The 17,406-nt window shown below is 42.6% G+C and overlaps 2 protein-coding genes and 1 pseudogene across 2 annotated transcripts; all 3 read right to left on the bottom strand.

Moving 5' to 3' along the window:
• Positions 1-212: 212 nt before the first annotated feature.
• On the bottom strand, positions 213-3,109 carry LOC115668394 (MDIS1-interacting receptor like kinase 2-like). Its single transcript, XM_056313760.1, has 2 exons — positions 1,084-3,109; positions 213-707 (listed from the first exon to the last, which is right to left on the bottom strand). The coding sequence occupies exons 1-2, from the start codon at positions 3,029-3,031 to the stop codon at positions 265-267; spliced, it is 2,391 nt and encodes a 796-aa protein (XP_056169735.1). The 5' UTR covers positions 3,032-3,109; the 3' UTR covers positions 213-264.
• Positions 3,110-5,892: 2,783 nt separating this feature from the next.
• On the bottom strand, positions 5,893-13,622 carry LOC130138784 (MDIS1-interacting receptor like kinase 2-like; annotated as a pseudogene).
• A 1,305-nt stretch (positions 13,623-14,927) lies between these two features.
• Positions 14,928-16,144, bottom strand: LOC130138755 (probable leucine-rich repeat receptor-like protein kinase At1g35710). Its single transcript, XM_056313765.1, has one exon. It carries the CDS (start codon positions 16,096-16,098, stop codon positions 15,106-15,108), a length of 993 nt encoding a protein of 330 aa, XP_056169740.1. The 5' UTR covers positions 16,099-16,144; the 3' UTR covers positions 14,928-15,105.
• Positions 16,145-17,406: the final 1,262 nt, after the last annotated feature.

The raw sequence follows: 17,406 nt of genomic DNA, 5'->3' as shown, positions 1-17,406 counted from the left end.
ATAGAATCAAATACGTTGTAGAAATTGTGTATGGGTACTTATGTTTTATATTGGCACTAGTGTGGGTCTCGTTATTTCTTGATACATTGTTTATTGATCATGCATTTCAATCTTACTGAAAAGAAGGAAAAAAATGGATGTCCTATATAAACAACTTCTCACTCCTATACGTAGTATGGTAAAAAGTTTTACATGACTTAATAATGTGCAGAAGCGATACAGTTCTATATCACTTACACCAAATTGTAGCATCATTTTATCAATCTAACTCTTTACTGGACAAGCACTTAATAACCCTTGCTCATCGCTTAGTCCTGATGAAGCTTCTGTTGATCCACCTTCCAACCATAATCTGTTGTTATCTCGGAGCTGAGCCAACGAGATCTCATGGAAGGGCTTCGCCAACGGTAACTTTCGAGCTAGAAAAGCTTCCGAGACTTGCTTCATAGTTGGTCGGGACTTTGGATCAGCAGTCAAGCAAGCAAGCGCGAGAGAAACTATCAGAACAATACTTCTTGCGACAGAGTTCTCTCTTGGATAAGGTAACCGCGGATCTAAGATATTATGTAGCATGATATCTTCTCCACAGGATGTCCACAACGTAGATACAATATCTCCTGGATGCTCGCCCATCATCGTTTCCACTGCTACCACTCCAAAGCTATATGTGTCGCATTTCTCATTAACGACCAAAGTATACGCGAGTTCTGGAAAAAAAAGATACAAAAGACATCAAAAATTTTGGCGGTTGAGGCTTCAGACATGATGGTTGCACCTTTACCACCGCCCCGTCGCTGCCCGGGGAGGAGCAACTTTTCCCTCCCCGTCCTCACCCCACATAACTATGTACAGCACCCCACCCCGCTCCATTTGCCCCTCCAATTTTTCTTTAAAAACAATTAATTTAATTTCCACAATAAAACGTTGAATAGAAATGAATGATTTAGTAATACCGATATAGATGTAATACAACATCCAGAAATCTTGACTATTCCGACAAATATTTACTTGTCGAACTTGTGCCTTTACTAGTAACTTTCAGGATTAAAGAGAAAAACTTATGAAGCATGAAGTATTGCTCACCCGGTGCAATGTATCCATAGGTGCCAGTGATATTTGCGGTGAAGTTAGATGAGGAATCAGGATCCAGAAGCCTTGCGGTGCCAAAATCTGATACAAAAGCCTGCATTTTGCTGTTCAATAAGATGTTGTTGCTAGATACGTCTCGATGAACAATTGGCCGAGCGCAATCGTGGTGCATGTAAGACAAAGCGTGTGCCGTATCCCAGACAAGATCGACTCTTTTGGACCAATCCAATTCCACCGCTTCGACATCATCTCTCAAAGCACAGAATAGACTTCCCCTTTCCATGTATTCGTAAACCAAGAACATGCATCGCCTATGTAAGCAGAAACCATGGAGCTTGATGATGCTTTTATGCCTAACTTCAGTCAAGTGTTTCACTTCATTCCGAAAGCTCTTGTCAAAGGACGGGTCCTCCGCTTCAAGACGGTGAAGTTTCTTCAATGCCACGACTTTCCCATTAGGCAATCGCGCTCTGTAGACGCTGCCATAACCGCCAGTGCCGATGCAATATTTGAGGTCGAAGTCCTCTGTTGCATTGATTATGTCTTCATAGGCAATCCTCCCATCATAATTCCATATTGACAAGAAATTTCCATTTTTCTCTGTAGTTTCTGATTGCACGCTCTCTGTTGGATGTCGAAATAGGAAGCACGATCCAACGACTATACAAGAAATGAATATTGCAGCCAGCGGAATGAACATGGTCATGTAATGAATTACTCTAGACCTTCTTCTGTGGGCTTGGGTTTCGTCAAACTTGTCACAATCTTGGTTACCGAGATAAAGGTTACCAGGATAATAAGCCCCGAGACTATTTGGAGCTGAAATTGGGCCCTCGAGATGATTGCATGATAAGTTAAGATCATATAATAATGTGCTTCGAAATGTGGGAATTGAGCCAGAAAGAGAATTGTTGTGAAGATCGAGATAGCTTAAATTCCTCAAATTCGCAAGTTCAACAGGGATTTTCCCAGTCAAGTTGTTCGAGCTTAAATCTAGAAATACGAGATTCCTTAAGTCTCCTATTTCCGATGGGATGGCACCATCAAATATATTTTCCCCTAAATTCAGGTTCATCAAGCTCTCTAAATTGCCTATTTCCGACGGAATGGAACCACTGAGTTCGTTTCCTTGCAAATAGAGATAAGTCAAGCTCGTCAAATTCCCTATTTCGGGAGGAATAGATCCACTGAGTTTGTTTCCTTGCAAATAGAGATAAGTCAAGCTCGTCAAATTTCCTGTAGACGATGGAATGGGACCAGTGAAGTTGTTGCCACTTAAATCAACATCATCCAATTTTGTGAGGTTCCCAAGTTCTAGAGGGATAGAGCCACCTAATTCGTTTGAGCCAAATATGAGGGATCGTAAATTGGACAAGCGGCCAACAGTAAGAGGGACTGCACCGGTAAGAAAATTGAACTCGAGATCCAACCAGGTCAATCTCTTCAGTCTTCCCAGCTCATGAGGGATAGAGCCGCTGATATGATTATAACCGATATCAAGAAATTGAAGCCTGGTGAGGTTATGGACACAGGGAGGCAACTCGCCAGTGAGAGAATTGCCGGACAAGTCAAGGTGAGTAAGCCTCGACAGAGTACATATATGAAGAGGGATTTCGCCGATCAGTCTGGCGCGAGAGAGTTCAATAGAAGTGAGGCTCGGAAGGAGAGAGAAGTTCATGTTGTCGAAATTACCTCCTATTTGGTGCTCAATTGTCAAGTGAATCCTATTGACGCTCCCAGAGGCGTCACACGATACCCCGGGCCAGGCGCAATGAGGTAAGGAAGTGTTGCCGGTGATGTAGCGAGGCCACCAACCGCTGCGGAGAAGCGCACTTGTCTCTGACTCATTAGAAGGTGCTCGTGCCGCAACAATTGTACTGTAGTTGGAGAAAGCTGTAGTAATCAGAATAACTAAGGACATGTTGCAGATTACGCTCATCATGGATGACCCCTCCTTTTGCTGTGATCGGAGAAACGGGGTCCTGTTTAGTCCCGTGTTATCTGCAGAATGTTATGTTTGCGATATTCATTGGACTACGGCACTTATATAGTAAAGCGAGACACTGTACTGACGTGTCAAAGGAAACGCGATTTGTACAATTCACGCGTTATCTTTTTAATGACTTGACACTTAGGTTCAACTGTAACTCTCGTAGTCTTTTCTTCCTTTTTCTTTTGGGATGATGAAGTTGTTGCCATCTACTCGTAGGGCTGTAAAGGGGAAACTAATTACTACAAATTGAATTAGTTTGTGAAGAAATCCAAGTTTCAGCACCCACGCAGGCCAACGACTATGTATCAAATAAGGGCAATCCAAAGAAATAACTTGTGTCCGACCAGAAAAAGAAAGAAAAAGAAATAACTTGTGGGATATAAAAGGGTAATTGACTCATAACTTGTCCTCCTTCGGATGGATCACAGAGAATCCCAGAATCACTATTTTGTTTACTTTTTTCTCCGGCATTTCGTCTTATTCTTCGAGACGACTTGAAGTCTTCCTTGTTGTGAAACACGCGTTACTTTAGTTTATCTCCGTAGAGGGGCCTAATGGACTTCACATCTAATATCAAGAATGATTGTTCGAAAAACGACTCTGTGATCGAAATAATTCGGTCATAACTTTCATCTTAATCGAATCATTTTGTTTTAAAAACTCGAATTATTGGTTAAGTGATTAAACGCTTAATTTATATACGGTGGATTCTATCCTACCGTCTCGCATTCAGAAAAATCTCACTAGTCTCCCTATGGCCAAAGCTTTACAAGATATATGTGAACATGCGAATTATGTGCATTTGTGATATTTGTTTAAGTCAAACAGTCCGATTACTTTGTATTGTCATTAAAACAAAAACAAAAAAGCTAATAACTTTATTTTGGACTATGTGTGAAGGTTTTCGGGATTTTGATAGCAAGTCAATTACCCATATATCCCATGAGCTAGTAACTTGTTTGATTGCTCAATGTAAATAAAATTAGCTCATACCCCATGAGTTGCTCTAACTACCTTGATAGAAGTTAAATTTCAAGTTCTGTAGGACATCATGCAAAATAAAATCAACGATGGCTACAGATAAAATCTCAAGCCAGTTGTCGTGACATCGCTTGAATTTCATGGCTTCCGACCATCACTTGCTCGATAAAATTTGAGGGCATAAGGACACTAGCAATGTTATAATTTTTGTACAGTTCTCACTTTGATGCGATAGCTATTTATGCGATCATTTAACTGTCATAAGTCTTAAAAGCAAATCACTTAAGTTACATCGATAATTTTTTTGATGAAAATTCCTGCGTGACTTTACTTTGCGACGAGTCACGTCGGATGTTTTAATATTTTAAATTAATGCCACAATGGATTTTCAAGTAAGGAAAATCGCCGATGTAATTTAAGTGATTGATTTTCTAGAGTTGTAGCACAAATTTTCTGACAAGTAGTATACTCTATTCTACTCACACAATCTCTAAATTTGGCAGTTTTATGAGTCGATTAGAATTTAAATCAGCATACCATACTAAGAAAAAAGATTTTAAGCCAGCAAGCATGCATGGAACCTGTTCACATCCATCAAGAAGTCATAGGTCTTCTGGGGTTTCATGTGCGTTGGTTTTTGGATAAGTCCGTGTTCAATGGTTCATGGGAAGTCATGGTTTTTGTGACACTTTTATTGGTGATGGTTGGCCCCAAAAATTTCTAACCCATCGCAAGGGAAAGGTCATGGACCAATTTTCCAGCCTTTTCTTTTTTTGACTAACAAGCCTCCAGCTTAGAAAGCAAAAGATCCTTGTAATTCCAATACGCAGTGGGTAAATACCAAAGCGTCTCTTGCGTTTTTCAAAAGACAGAAACTATACTGGACCAATCTAGTTTTGTCGCTTCATCATCGTTTCTTAATGCACCAATTAGTCTCTCTTCCCATCGTGTACTCATAAACCAACAACAAGCATTGCTTGTGTAAGTAGAAACCATGGAGCTTAATTATGCTTTCATGTCCTACTTCCATCAAGTGTTTCACTTCGTTTCCCATCTTCTTATCAAAAGATGGGTCCTTTGCATCAGGACGGTGAAGTTTTTTCAATGCCATGATATTCTCATTTCGCAATTGTGCTCTATAGACACTACTACCGTGACCGCCACTCCCGATGTAATATCTAATGTCAAAGTCTTCTGTTGCATTGATTATGCCTTTAAATACAATTCTCCCATCAAAATTTGCTTATCAACAAGAAATCTCCACTTTTTTTATTTGTCTCTGATCGCGCGTGCTCTTCTTTATATATCGAAATACGAAGTAAGGTGTAAGAGTCTTGTTTTATTTCTTTTAGGAGTCTTCTCTAGTTTTAGTTCTTTGAGCCCCATGTGATACGTTTGGTTCAGTTAATCTTACTAGTGCGCATAGGACGAGAAGAAAAATATGCCCGTTCAATCAACCAAAATTTCGACCGAAAAAACAAATCAACCAAAACGAACAGATAATCATTATATCAATGAATACGATGGAAAAACTTGCATCAATTGTTTAATAATGAAAAACGACAAAAGTAATGAAGTTTGTAATAGGAAAATCAGAAAAGATTCGACGAGGTAGATGTGTGACCGGTTCTTTTCTGATACACGTGGCTTCTGATGATACTCTTCCTTAAACGGTCATTTTGGGTCCCACTAATCTCACTCATTAATTAATCGCACTTGTGTCTCTTTCAGACAGGAGAAGAGCTTAATAGGATACCCTGAACTATGAAATTTATCCAAGATACCAATTTCTTCTTCTGTATCAAGAATGTACTTAGTCAATTTAACTGTTAAGTAGGTCGTGAAAACATTGATATGCTAATTAGATTTTTTTGGATCTGCGCCACTAAGATTGCATGGAAGGGCTCGATCATTGGTATCTTTCGAGCCAAAAAAGCTTCAAAAGCCTGTTTCATCATAAGACGTGACTTTGGGTCAGCACGAAAGCAAGCAAGCAAGCGCCAGAGAAATCGTTTCAACAATTTTTTTCGTGACAGAACTTTTTTTGGGAATAGGCAAGCGCGGATCTAACATGTCGAGTAACATGATATCTTCTCCTTCTGAGGTTGATAGCACCGAATTGGTCTCTGCCAAATGCTTGCCCATTAGTGTTACCATCGCCACGACTCCAAAGCTATATACGTCATATTTCTAGTTAACCACCAAACTATAAGCAAGCTCTGTGAAAAAGAAAGAAAATCGCAAAGTTGTATATTCATATCTTAGAGTTGGAACCCGGACATCAGAGATGATTTTGATAAGTGAGATTCTTAAAAAAAACATATTGTATGTCCAAAGTTCAACAAGAGCCACAAGTTTATGAACAAGATCTAAATTTTTTTGGCGGACCACATGAAATTCTCCAGTCTTATTCAAAGGCTAACTCCCAATTATTTTTTAAAAATATGCTTCTGAAATTGATTATTATTGCTCCGAGTACACTATGTCGTTCAGTAATTGAAGTTTTGCTATTACTTCTAATCATTCACTAATCCATTCGTAACCCCATTATAATTATTTTGTTTAATGTTACAAACGACTGCTAAGAAATTGCTAGGAACTGCAATAAAGAAGACTGTCGATGTTGTAGTCAGTGGAACAAGAAGACTCTAAGTCAAAAACAGCTGCCGACATACTTTGCCTAAGTCAATCGTGGTGGCCCCAAAAATTATTTACAAATTTTCCACCGCACCCATATCTTTTAAGAGATGAAATTTACGTCAAACTCGAATATGTTCGGCCATGGGCAGGTCTAGAATATAGACGAGGCAAGTCCTCAACATGGACATGGTTGAACTGTTGGCACGCGTCTTGAAATGTCACACCCCGAACTCTACGGACACGCAACATCCCGTTATGGTCGTTATGATGCGACGACCCAGGACTCGTCGCCGACCCTTTTCTTTTTATCTTTGAATTACGAAAGCGGAAACGATAACCAACACAACAATCCCCAGACAAAATCAAATCAGGGATAGCAGAGGAAAACCAGACATAACAAAAGTCATTTTTAATATTCACTTGATTAACCCCTGGGAACATACTTACAAGCCCACTCCGAGCGTTTTCACAAAAAGCCAACAAAAGATAAAGGTTAGGGTCAATCTACTCCACCAACAAGTCGATCCCAAAAAGCCCGCTTCCAGACGCCCTGAACTCAACTGGGTGCATCAACGTGCTAAGGGCCTGAAAAGTGGTTAACAACAACAAATGAGACGAAAGTCTCAATAAGTTAACAGTCTAAGCCCCGCTTAGGAAGCCAACTCGCACGGGGGTCCCTAACCAGTCAATACAGCATCAATAGCAACAATATTAAACAACCACAGACATCCTTATCTCGCCTTGGTACACTCGTTGATGAAATGCATATGTCACATACTCGAAGCATTTAACGAGATTTTCCATGCATTAATGCAACACAGTCGCGCGTGTCTCGATTATAAGGTAAAACCCGCTTGGGCACGTCCCATACCATGCCTAGCAGCTTCTACCCCATAATCAAGCACTATGCATCACACGTATTCCAATTATTACGCCCGGCCACCACACATCAAGCGATACGCAAGAAGATGGCGGTCTACCGGTAAAAACCGGGCTCCGTCCCGCCCCGTCGGGCACGGCTACGTCAAACGATATACAGGATGACGGCATTCCAATACGGCAACATCAAACGATACACAGTAAGATGGTATCCCGTAAGGAGCATCAAGTCCGGCCTCGGGCCGCGACAAGGCATCCGGGGTATCAGCACTCCAGATTATCCCCAGGCATCCGATAAATAGGGCAACGTCAAGCGATACACAGCAAGACGGCTTTAATGTGTGACCACACGAGCACACAAGCATACCGGTCAATTATTATCTTTTCAATTAGCCCATGCGTCCATGAATAGTGCTCACACAATGCCGCATAACAAACCAAGTGATCACACATGTAAACAGTCATTCAATTCTTGCAAGCTTCGATGCTAAACATGTTTATCAATCACAAAGCATCACTACCAATTACTTGGCATGACAAATAAAATAATTTAATGCCAAAAACTCGTAAACTTTCTTAAAAACTTCCGATCAAAACAGTTTATCATAAATTGAATTTAATACGACAATTCACGGTATAAACGCCAACATTCAAGCTAGAAATCATAATTTGAAATTATAAATTTTCCGAAATAATAATAAATAAATTCGGAATTTAATTATTTAATAATATCCAAGAATAATTTAATTTTCCAAAATTCAAAATACTTTCCCAAATCGAAATCGTTCAAACCGTTTTCCAAATACGCCAACTTATACAGCGAAATCCAACGTTGGCATCACAATTTGACGTTAAAAATTTTCCGAAAATAATAATATTTAATTTCGGAAATTAATTATTTAATAATAAAATATTAATATTTAATCCGAAAATAATAAAATAATAATTAATTCCGAAAATAATACTTTAATAAAATAATCGATAACTTATCACAACACCACGATAACTTATCAATATATACGCGATAACCTATCGTGCAAACACCGATAATTTAACATCTAAACCCAATTAAATAAACATAATATTAATCTAAACATAAATTAAATTACCTTAAGCAAGTTTAACACCTAAACACGGGATTAGGGATTAACTTACTCAGCTAATGCCGGGTTACCGCGAGGACGACGGCGGCGGCGAGGGCGGTCCACGGTCTCCTCAGATCGCTACGGCTCGGGCTCGGCGACCGGCGGACGGGCGACGAACAAGCGCGGCGAAGGGAGTGGTTGCTATGGGTGGCTGTCCGGCGCGGCTTGGAGGCTGAGTCAGGCAAAAATGGAGGTTGGCGGTGGTGGTCTTAGCAGCCGGGACAGCGGCAGCGAGCAGCGAGGGCGGGCGTGGGCGGACCGGCGAGAGGCGCTTCTCGCACGCGGCTTGGGCGAATCGGCGACGGAAGGTTCCGGGCGGCCAGGGGCGGTGCCGCACGGCCAGGGGGAGAGCTGGGACGGGGGTGGTTCACGGCGGGGAGAAGCGGCGCTTGGCGGTGGCTGGTCCGGCGAGGACAAGCCGGCGGTGGCAACGAGTGAAGAAGCCGAAGATGAAGCAGAAGCACGGACAGAAGCAGAACCCACGAAGAAGAAGAAGAAGAGAAGAAAAGACAAGAAGAAGAAAAAGAAAAAGAAGAAAAAGAGGAATGATGGGGGCTGGTGGTGTCAGACGTAAGGGGGTCAGACACGCAAAAAAAAGGGGGGACCGGCGGAGAGAGAGAGAGAGAAAGAGAGAGGGGTCAAATCGCAATAATCGCGATTCAACGGCCACGATTCAAATTCAAAAACGATCTAACGGTCCTCGAAAAATCTTAATTAATAATTTGGGATTTGGCCAAAAGGTATTAATAAAAACACACCGCAAAAGAGGTCTATCGGTCCAAATCCGCACCCGGTCAAAAACTCACTTTCTACATATCGCGTGCAATATCGAGGTGGGCCACAATAATATCGACACCGTCCAATTAAATTCGTCCTAGAACTCCGAGAAATTCGACACCAAAGTTTGGGCTCTAAATAACAGCTAAATTCGATCGAGTGCAATTCTAGCGAAATCTCAATTTTAAAAACAATAACCGGGAGTGATCAGTTCCCGGGCGAGATTTTACTATAAGCACACTGACGAATTACACGTTTTATAAATTCCAAAAATGGGCCGAAATTCGGAATGTCACATGAAAGATATTCCCACTTCTTCCACTAATAATGTTATCACATTCAAATATACCATTTTAGACATGCTAATTCTCGAATATGAAAAAAACAAGTCATTGATTACTGAAACTTTACTTTTTAGTTCTTTTATTTGATCTAGAATTACCTAAAACCTCTTGGGGTTGTACCCCAACAAAACTATTCATCCGCGAGAATGTTATTTTATAATATAAACAACCTTTGATAAGATGATCTAGTATTGGAAAACCAATTGATCATATCACTTTCTTGCGACATTAAAGAAGAATAATAGAAATGCAAATGAAAGAAACGTGAAGTGCATCAATAAACTTTGGATTTAAGTTCGGAAAAAACAGGACACTTTCAAACATGGAATTTCCGGACGAAGTTGTTCAAGCTCAAATTTGGCAGTTTGATATTTCTTATATCTCCTGTTTCCGATGGGATGGCACGGTCGATCTAATTTCCCATAAATCAGCACGATCAAGCTTGTTAAATTTCCCAGACGTGAATGGAGGGGGCAAGTGAAGATATTCGGATTTAGGCTCATATCAATCAAGTTCTCCAAATTGCCTAATTCCGACGGAGTGGATCCATCAAGTTAGTTTCCTTGCAATTAGAGATAAGTCAAGTTCCCAATTTCTGGAGGATAAGATCCGCTAAATTTCATTCTCTTGCATATAGAGATATTTCCAGCTCGTCAAATTCCCTATAAATGACGGAACGAGACCGATGAAGTTGTTGCGGCTTAAACCAACATGATTCGATGTGAGGGTTTGGAGCTGCCCAATTTGTTTGAGGTGAAGCTGAGCTATTGCATATTGTACAAGCAACCGTGCGTCTAAGGGATTGCTAAGTGCATTGAATCTAAGATTTTATGATAAATGTCAAGAACACGAAGCCTGGTAAGGTTCTCCCGAGAGGGAGGCAGCACACTGGTGAGAGAATTGCAGGACAAGTGAAGGTGCCTAAGTCTTCATAATGCACAGATTTGGGGCTCGTGCTGGACACCATGGCAAATACATAGTGAATGTCCTTAACACGCCAAACATTCATGGCAAGAACAACGCATTATCAATCATCATGCATTCCCATATAACTAAAAAGACTAAAAATAAACAGGAAAAGTGTTAGAAAAATCTTAAACCTATTGCATTGGTGTCAATAATTTAGTCATAAATCTTTTAATTGTGTCACTTTAATCCTAAACCTTTTAACATAGTGCCAATTCAGTTCTTCAGACTGATTTTGATCGGATATTATTGACGTGAACGATGGCCAGCTTAAGTGGCACGATCGGTGCTAACGTGAACAATTTTTTATAATATTTTAATATTTTTCGATTTTTTTCTTTCTTTTCTTTTTCTTTCTTATTTCTTTTGCCGGTGGCCAGCCACTAGCCATGGTCAAGTGGGCTTGATCTCACTAGGGCTAGGGTCACCGTCGCCCGCCATAGGTGAGGCCCAGCCTGGGCAAGCCCCGGTGAAGGTTCCCTTTGCTAGATCGAGTGAGGCTTGCCCTCGCCCAAGCTAGGGCGGCCTCGCCAGATTTGGTGAGCAGAACCCTTGTCGAGGCTCGCCCTCACCGAGCCAGGCCTTGTTGTGGCAGGCGACGACAACTCTCGCCCAAGCGACGCCAGCCTACTCGGCCATGGCCGGTGTCCGGTGGCCAATTACCTTCAAAAGAAGAAGAAATGAAGAAAAAGAAAGAAAAAAAGAAAAACAATCAGAAAAAATAATAAATAAATTGAAAAATATTAAAATATTATTTAAAATTGTCTGTGTCAGCGCCGGTTGTGCCATGTAAGCCGGCTGGCGTCCACGTAAGTAATATCTAGCCAAAATTAGCTGGAATAACTGAATTGATACTATGTCAAAAGGTTTAGGATTAATTTGGCAAAATTAAAATGCTTAGGACTAAATTGACACAAATTCAATATGTTTAGGATTCCAAAAACAAATAGACTGTCTGATAACTGCTTTTAACTCGCTACTTCGCTGACTTTTAGCCAAGCTAGTATAACAGAAGTTTGACTTGACTCTAATCGCACAAGCCGTATACTTCAAATACTCAACCACGTTCACCAATTTGCAGCATCATTTTGTCAATCAACTCTTCACTTGTTGGACTTTATTTATTTGCATTGGGACAAGTACTTCGTGGCCCTTGCTCTTGTTGTAGGCTTAACGAGATTTTTGTTGATCCACCTTACCCACCATACTCCTTAATTTTTTTTTTTTTGGAACTGCGCAAGTGAGATTGAATGGAAAGGCTTGGCCACCGTTAGTTTTGGGGCTAGAAAAGCTTCCGAAACTTGTTTCATTATGGGTCATGACTTTGGATCACTGCTTAAGCAAGCAAGCACTAGAGAACCAGAACAATACTTCTTTGGACATAATTCACTCTTGGGATTGAAAAGCTCGAGTAATACAAACAATGGGAGAGTAAAAAATAAATATTAATTATCTAAAAATTTCAAAATAATTAAAGTACATACAACACCACAAGTCATTGAAGTGCGTGGATGATGAAACTTCAGTAAGTCGTAAGAACTACCATCTCCGACTAGTGCCTCTAGTAGTAACTTTCAGAAGAAAAAAAAAACTAATGGATTGCTCACCTGGTGCAATATATCCATAGGTGCCAGCCATACTTGCAGTGAGATTAGATGAGGAATCAAGATCCAGAAGTCTTGCGGTGCCAAAATCTGATACAAAAGCCTGCATTTTGCTGTTGAGTAAGATATTGTTGCTAGATATGTCTCGATGAACAATTGGCTGAGCGCGGTCATAGTGCATGTAAGACAAAGCATGTGCCGTATCTCGGACGAGATCGACTCTTTTGGACCAATCTAATTCCACCGCTGTGACATCATCCCTCAAAACGTGGAATAGACTCCCCCTTTCCATGTACTCATAAATCAAGAACATGCATCGCCTGTGTAAACAGAAACCATGGAGCTTGATGATGCTTCTATGCCGTACTTCTGTCAAATGTTTCACTTCATTCCGAAAGCTCTTGTTGAAGGACGGGTCCTCTGCTTCAAAGTGGTGAAGCTTCTTCAGTGCCACGACTTTCCCATTGGCCAACTGCGCTCTATAGACACTACTATAACCGCCGGTCCCGATGCAATATTTGATGTCAAAGTCCTCTGTTGCATTTATTATGTCCTCATATGCAATCCTCCCGTCATAATTCCATATTGACAAGAAATTTCCATTTTTCTCTGTAGTCTCTGATTGCACGCTCTTTGTGGCACGTCGAAATAGGAAGCACGATCCAAGAACTATACAGGAAATGAGTATTGTAGCCAGGGGAACGAACATCCTCGTGTAATGAATAACGCTAGACCTTCTGTGGGCTTCGTTGCCCATAAAAGAGGTGTCAGGAAAAGCAGCAATGAGATTAACTGGGATTGGGCCTTTGAGATGATTGTATGATAAGTCAAGGCTAACTAAGTGAGACTTGTTTTTAAATGTGGAAATTGAGCCAGAAAGAGCATTGTTGTGAAGATCGAGATAGATTAACGAGGTCAAATTCTCAAGTTCAACAGGGATTTTCCCGTTCAAGTTGTTCGAGCTCAAATCTAGAAGCTCGAGATTCCTTAAATCTCCTATTTTCGATGGGATGACACCATCAAGTCTATTTTCCCGTAAATTCAGCACGCTCAAGCTCTTCAAATTGCCTATTTTCGACGGAATAGATCCATTGAGTTTGTTTTGTTGCAAAAGAAGATTAGTCAAACCCATAAAATTCCCTATTTCTAGAGGAATAGATCCATCAAACTTGTTTTCTTGCAAAAAAAGATCACTCAAGCTCTTCAAGTTCCCTATTTCCCGAGGAATAGATCCACCAAACTTGGGGAAAATTGCCAAAAAAGTCCTAAACCTTTTGCATTAGTGCCAATTTAGTCCTAAACTTTTTTTGGTGCCAATTCAGTCCTAAACCTTTTGCATTGGTGCCAATTTAGTCCTAAACCTTTTTTTGGTGCCAATTAAATCCTAAACCTTTTAAATTGGTGCCAATTCAGTTCTAAACCTTTTATTTTTGTGCCAATTTAGTCATTCCGGTCAATTTTGACCGGAATTTGCCTACGTGGACACCTGCCGGCCGGCGGCCGGTCACCGGCGCCGACGTGGCGCTGACGTGGACAAATTAAATAATATTTTAATATTTTTTTGAATTTTTATTTTTTTCCTTTTTTTCTTTTTTTTCCACTTTTTTTTTTTGGTTTCTTCTTCATCTGGCCGGTCGCCGGTCCGGCGACCGGCCAAAGGCCAGTGGCCGGCGAGCTCGACCTCGCCGGATCTGGCAAGGTCGAGCCTCGCCCGGCTGCCGGCGAGGCCCGACCTCGCCGAGATCCGGCGAGGCCGGGCCTCGCCCGACCATGGCGAGGCTCGAGCCCTCGCCGGGAGGCTGCGGCGAGGCGAGCCTCGCCCGACCATGGCGAGGCCCGACCTCGCCGGGAGGCCGCGGCGAGGCGAGCCTCGCCCGACCAAGGCAAGGCTCGAGCCCTCGCCGGAGGCCGCGGCCGGGGCGAGCCTCGCCATGGTCGGGCGAGGCCCGACCTCGCCGGATCCGGCGAGGTCGAGCGTCGACCTCGCCGGATCCGCGAGGTCGGGCTTCGCCCTCGCCGCGGCCTCCGGCGAGGGCTCGAGCCTCGCCCGACCAAGGCGAGGCTCGTCCTCGCCGGCCTCGGCCTCGGCCGGTCGCCGGACCGGCGACCGGCCGAGTAAGGAGGAAGACAACCAAAAAAAAAAGTGGAAAAAAAAATAAAAAAAAAGGAAAAAAATAAAAATTCAAAAAAATATTAAAAAAATATTAAAGTTGTCCACGTCGGCGCCGGTGACCGGCCGCCGGCCGGCAGGCGTCCACGTAGGCAAATTCAGGTCTAAATTGGCCGGAATGACTAAATTGGCACAAAAACAAAAGGTTTAGGACTGAATTGGCACCAATTTAAAAGGTTTAGGACTTAATTGGCACCAAAAAAAGGTTTAGGACTAAATTGGCACCAATGGAAAAGGTTTAGGACTGAATTGGCACCAAAAAAAGGTTTAGGACTAAATTGGCACTAATGCAAAAGGTTTAGGACTTTTTTGGCACTTTTCCCACCAAACTTGTTTTCTTGCAAATAGAGATAAGTCAACCCCATCAATTTCCCGATAGTTGACGGAATGGGACCAGTAAAGTTGTTACAACTTAAATCAAGATCCTGCACATATGTGAGGTTCCCAAGTTCGAGAGGGATTTTCCCAACCAAGTTGTTCAAGCTCAAATTTAGCCGTTCGAGATTCTTTAAATCTCCTATTTTTGATGGGATGGTGAATCAAATCTATTTTCCTGTAAGTTCAGCAAGATCAAACTCTCTAAATTGCCTATTTCCAACGGAATAGATCCATTGAGTTTGTTTCCTTGCAAATAGAGATCAGTCAAGTTCGCCAAATTCCCGATTTCCGGAGGAATAGATCCACCAAGTTTGTTTTCTTGCAAATAGAGATGTATCAAGCTCGTCAAATTCCCTATTTCCAGAGGAATAGATCCATCGAGTTTGTTTTTTTGCAAATAAAGATAGGTCAAGCTCATCAGATTCCCTATAGACGATGGAATGGGACCAGTGAAGTTGTTGCTACTCAAATCAACTTCGTCAGCTTCTGCGAGGTTCCCTAGTTCTACAGGGATAGAGCCACCTAATTTGTTTGAACTAAATCTGAGGGATTGTAAATTGTGCAAGCAACCAACAGTCGGAGGGACTGCGCCAGTAAGCCCATTGAACTCGAGATCCAAACGGGTCAATCTCATCAGGTTTCCCATCTCAAGAGGGATAGAGCCACTGATGTGATTGTAACTGATACAGAGTACTTGAAGACTGGTGAGGTTTTGGACAAAGGGAGGCAACTCGCCGGTGAGAAAATTGTGGGACAAGTCAAGGTAACTTAGTCTTGACAAAGTATAAATTTGAAGGGGGATTTCGCCGACCAGTCCGGTGCCAAAGAGTTGAAGAGAAGTGAGGTTCGGAAGGAGGGAGAAGTTCATGTTGCTGAAATTACCTCCTGTTTGGTAGTCAGTTGTCAAGTGAATCCCACTTACGCTCCCAGAGACGTCGCACCGTACCCCGGGCCAGAAGCAATGAGGTAAGGAAGTGTTGCCGGTGACAGAGCGAGGCCACCACCCACTGTGGAGAAGCGCACTTGCCTCTGACTCATTAGAAGGTGCTGCTGCTGCAACAATTGAATTGCGGTAGGAGAAAGCCATAGTAATCAGTATAACTAAGGACGTGTTGAAGATTATGCTCATCATGGGTGACCTCTTCTTTCGCTTTAGTCAGAGAAACAGGGTCTTGTTTAGTGACGTGTTATACTGCACTTATAAAGTAAAGCAAGAAGACACTGTACTGACGACGTCAAAGGAAACGCCATTTGTGCGGTTCACATGTTCATTCTTTTAAGGGAAAATTTCAATTAAAGACCCCAAGTGAATTTCTTTTCTTAAAAAAAATTTCAAGTGAATAATATTTTAATTAAGGACCTAAAGTGTCTAAACCAGTCTCAAATAAAGACCCAACTCGTCGGCTGGCGAACGTGAGACATTTCCGGCGCCGGAATATGGGCAATTTTGTCTTTTTCTTTTCTTTTCCTTTCTTTTTTCTCTTTTTCCTTTTCTCTCTTCTCTCTTGTAGCCATTGCCGGCAATGTCTGCTGGCCTTAGGCGAGGACTGCCTTCGCCGTCGTAGGGCGACGGCCACCCTCGCCTGGGCTAGCGAGGGTGGCCCTCGCCGGCGTCGGGCGAGGGTCACCCTCGCCTGGGCGGGCGACAGCCGCCCTCGCCCTCGCCTGGGCGGGCGACAGCCGCCCTCGCCCTCCCCAGATTCGGTGAGGGCCGCCCTTGGCCTCGCTAGCCCAAGCAAAGGTTGCCCTTGCCAGCATCGGGCGAGGCACCTAGCCTAGGCTAGCGAGGGTTGCGGCGAGGGCCGCCCTCGGCCTCGTCGACGTCGGGCGAGGGCGAGGGCAGCTTTCGCCCGCCCAGGTGAGGGCGGCCGTCGCCTGACGCCGGCGAGGGCGGTCGTCGCTCGATGCTGGCGAAGGCGGCCCTCGCTTGAGGCCGGCAGACGTCGCTGGCGATGGCCACAAGAGAGAAGAGAGAAAAAGAAAAAAAGAAAAAAGAGAACAAAAAAGGAAAAGAAAAGAAAAGGACAAAATTGCCCCTATTTTGGCGCCGAAAATGTCTCACGCTCGCCGGCCGGCGATCATTTGGCCGGTCCGGCAAGCTGGGGTTCTTATTTGAGATTGATTTGGGCACTTTAGATTCTTAATCGAGACATTGTTTACTTAAGGTCCTTTTTTGAGAAAAGAGATCCACTTTGGGTCATTAATTGAAATTTTTCCTAAATTAATTTATACGGTTGACTGTTTCTTTATATTGGATGGACTCTAATTCCACAACATCGTGATTGCGAGGTGGCAGCCCCTCCATCGTAAACTTCACGATTAACTAATGATAATTCAATTAGAAGTTGAAACAGCTCGACAAATTCCTGAAGTGAAGGTCTTTGTCGAGTACGCACCTCAAAAGTCAACAAGTCAAGGTCTTCGGACATGCGTCGATTGT

The sequence above is a fragment of the Syzygium oleosum genome, unplaced genomic scaffold (assembly GCF_021117445.2).
Source record: "Syzygium oleosum isolate NSW1041296 unplaced genomic scaffold, Sole_v2.1 Sole_v2.08, whole genome shotgun sequence".
NCBI lineage: Eukaryota > Viridiplantae > Streptophyta > Magnoliopsida > Myrtales > Myrtaceae > Syzygium > Syzygium oleosum.
The sequence above is the reverse complement of the archived record's forward strand: the minus strand, read 5'-3'. Positions and strand labels throughout refer to the sequence as shown.

Coding starts and splice junctions, on each gene's coding strand:
- LOC115668394 (XM_056313760.1), bottom strand. CDS start 3,031: ATGATGAGCGTAATCTGCAACATGTCCTTAGTTATTCTGATTACTACA. Junction 708..1,083: donor CTATGGATACATTGCACCGG/GTGAGCAATACT, acceptor TTTTTTTTCCAG/AACTCGCGTATACTTTGGTC.
- LOC130138755 (XM_056313765.1), bottom strand. CDS start 16,098: ATGATGAGCATAATCTTCAACACGTCCTTAGTTATACTGATTACTATG.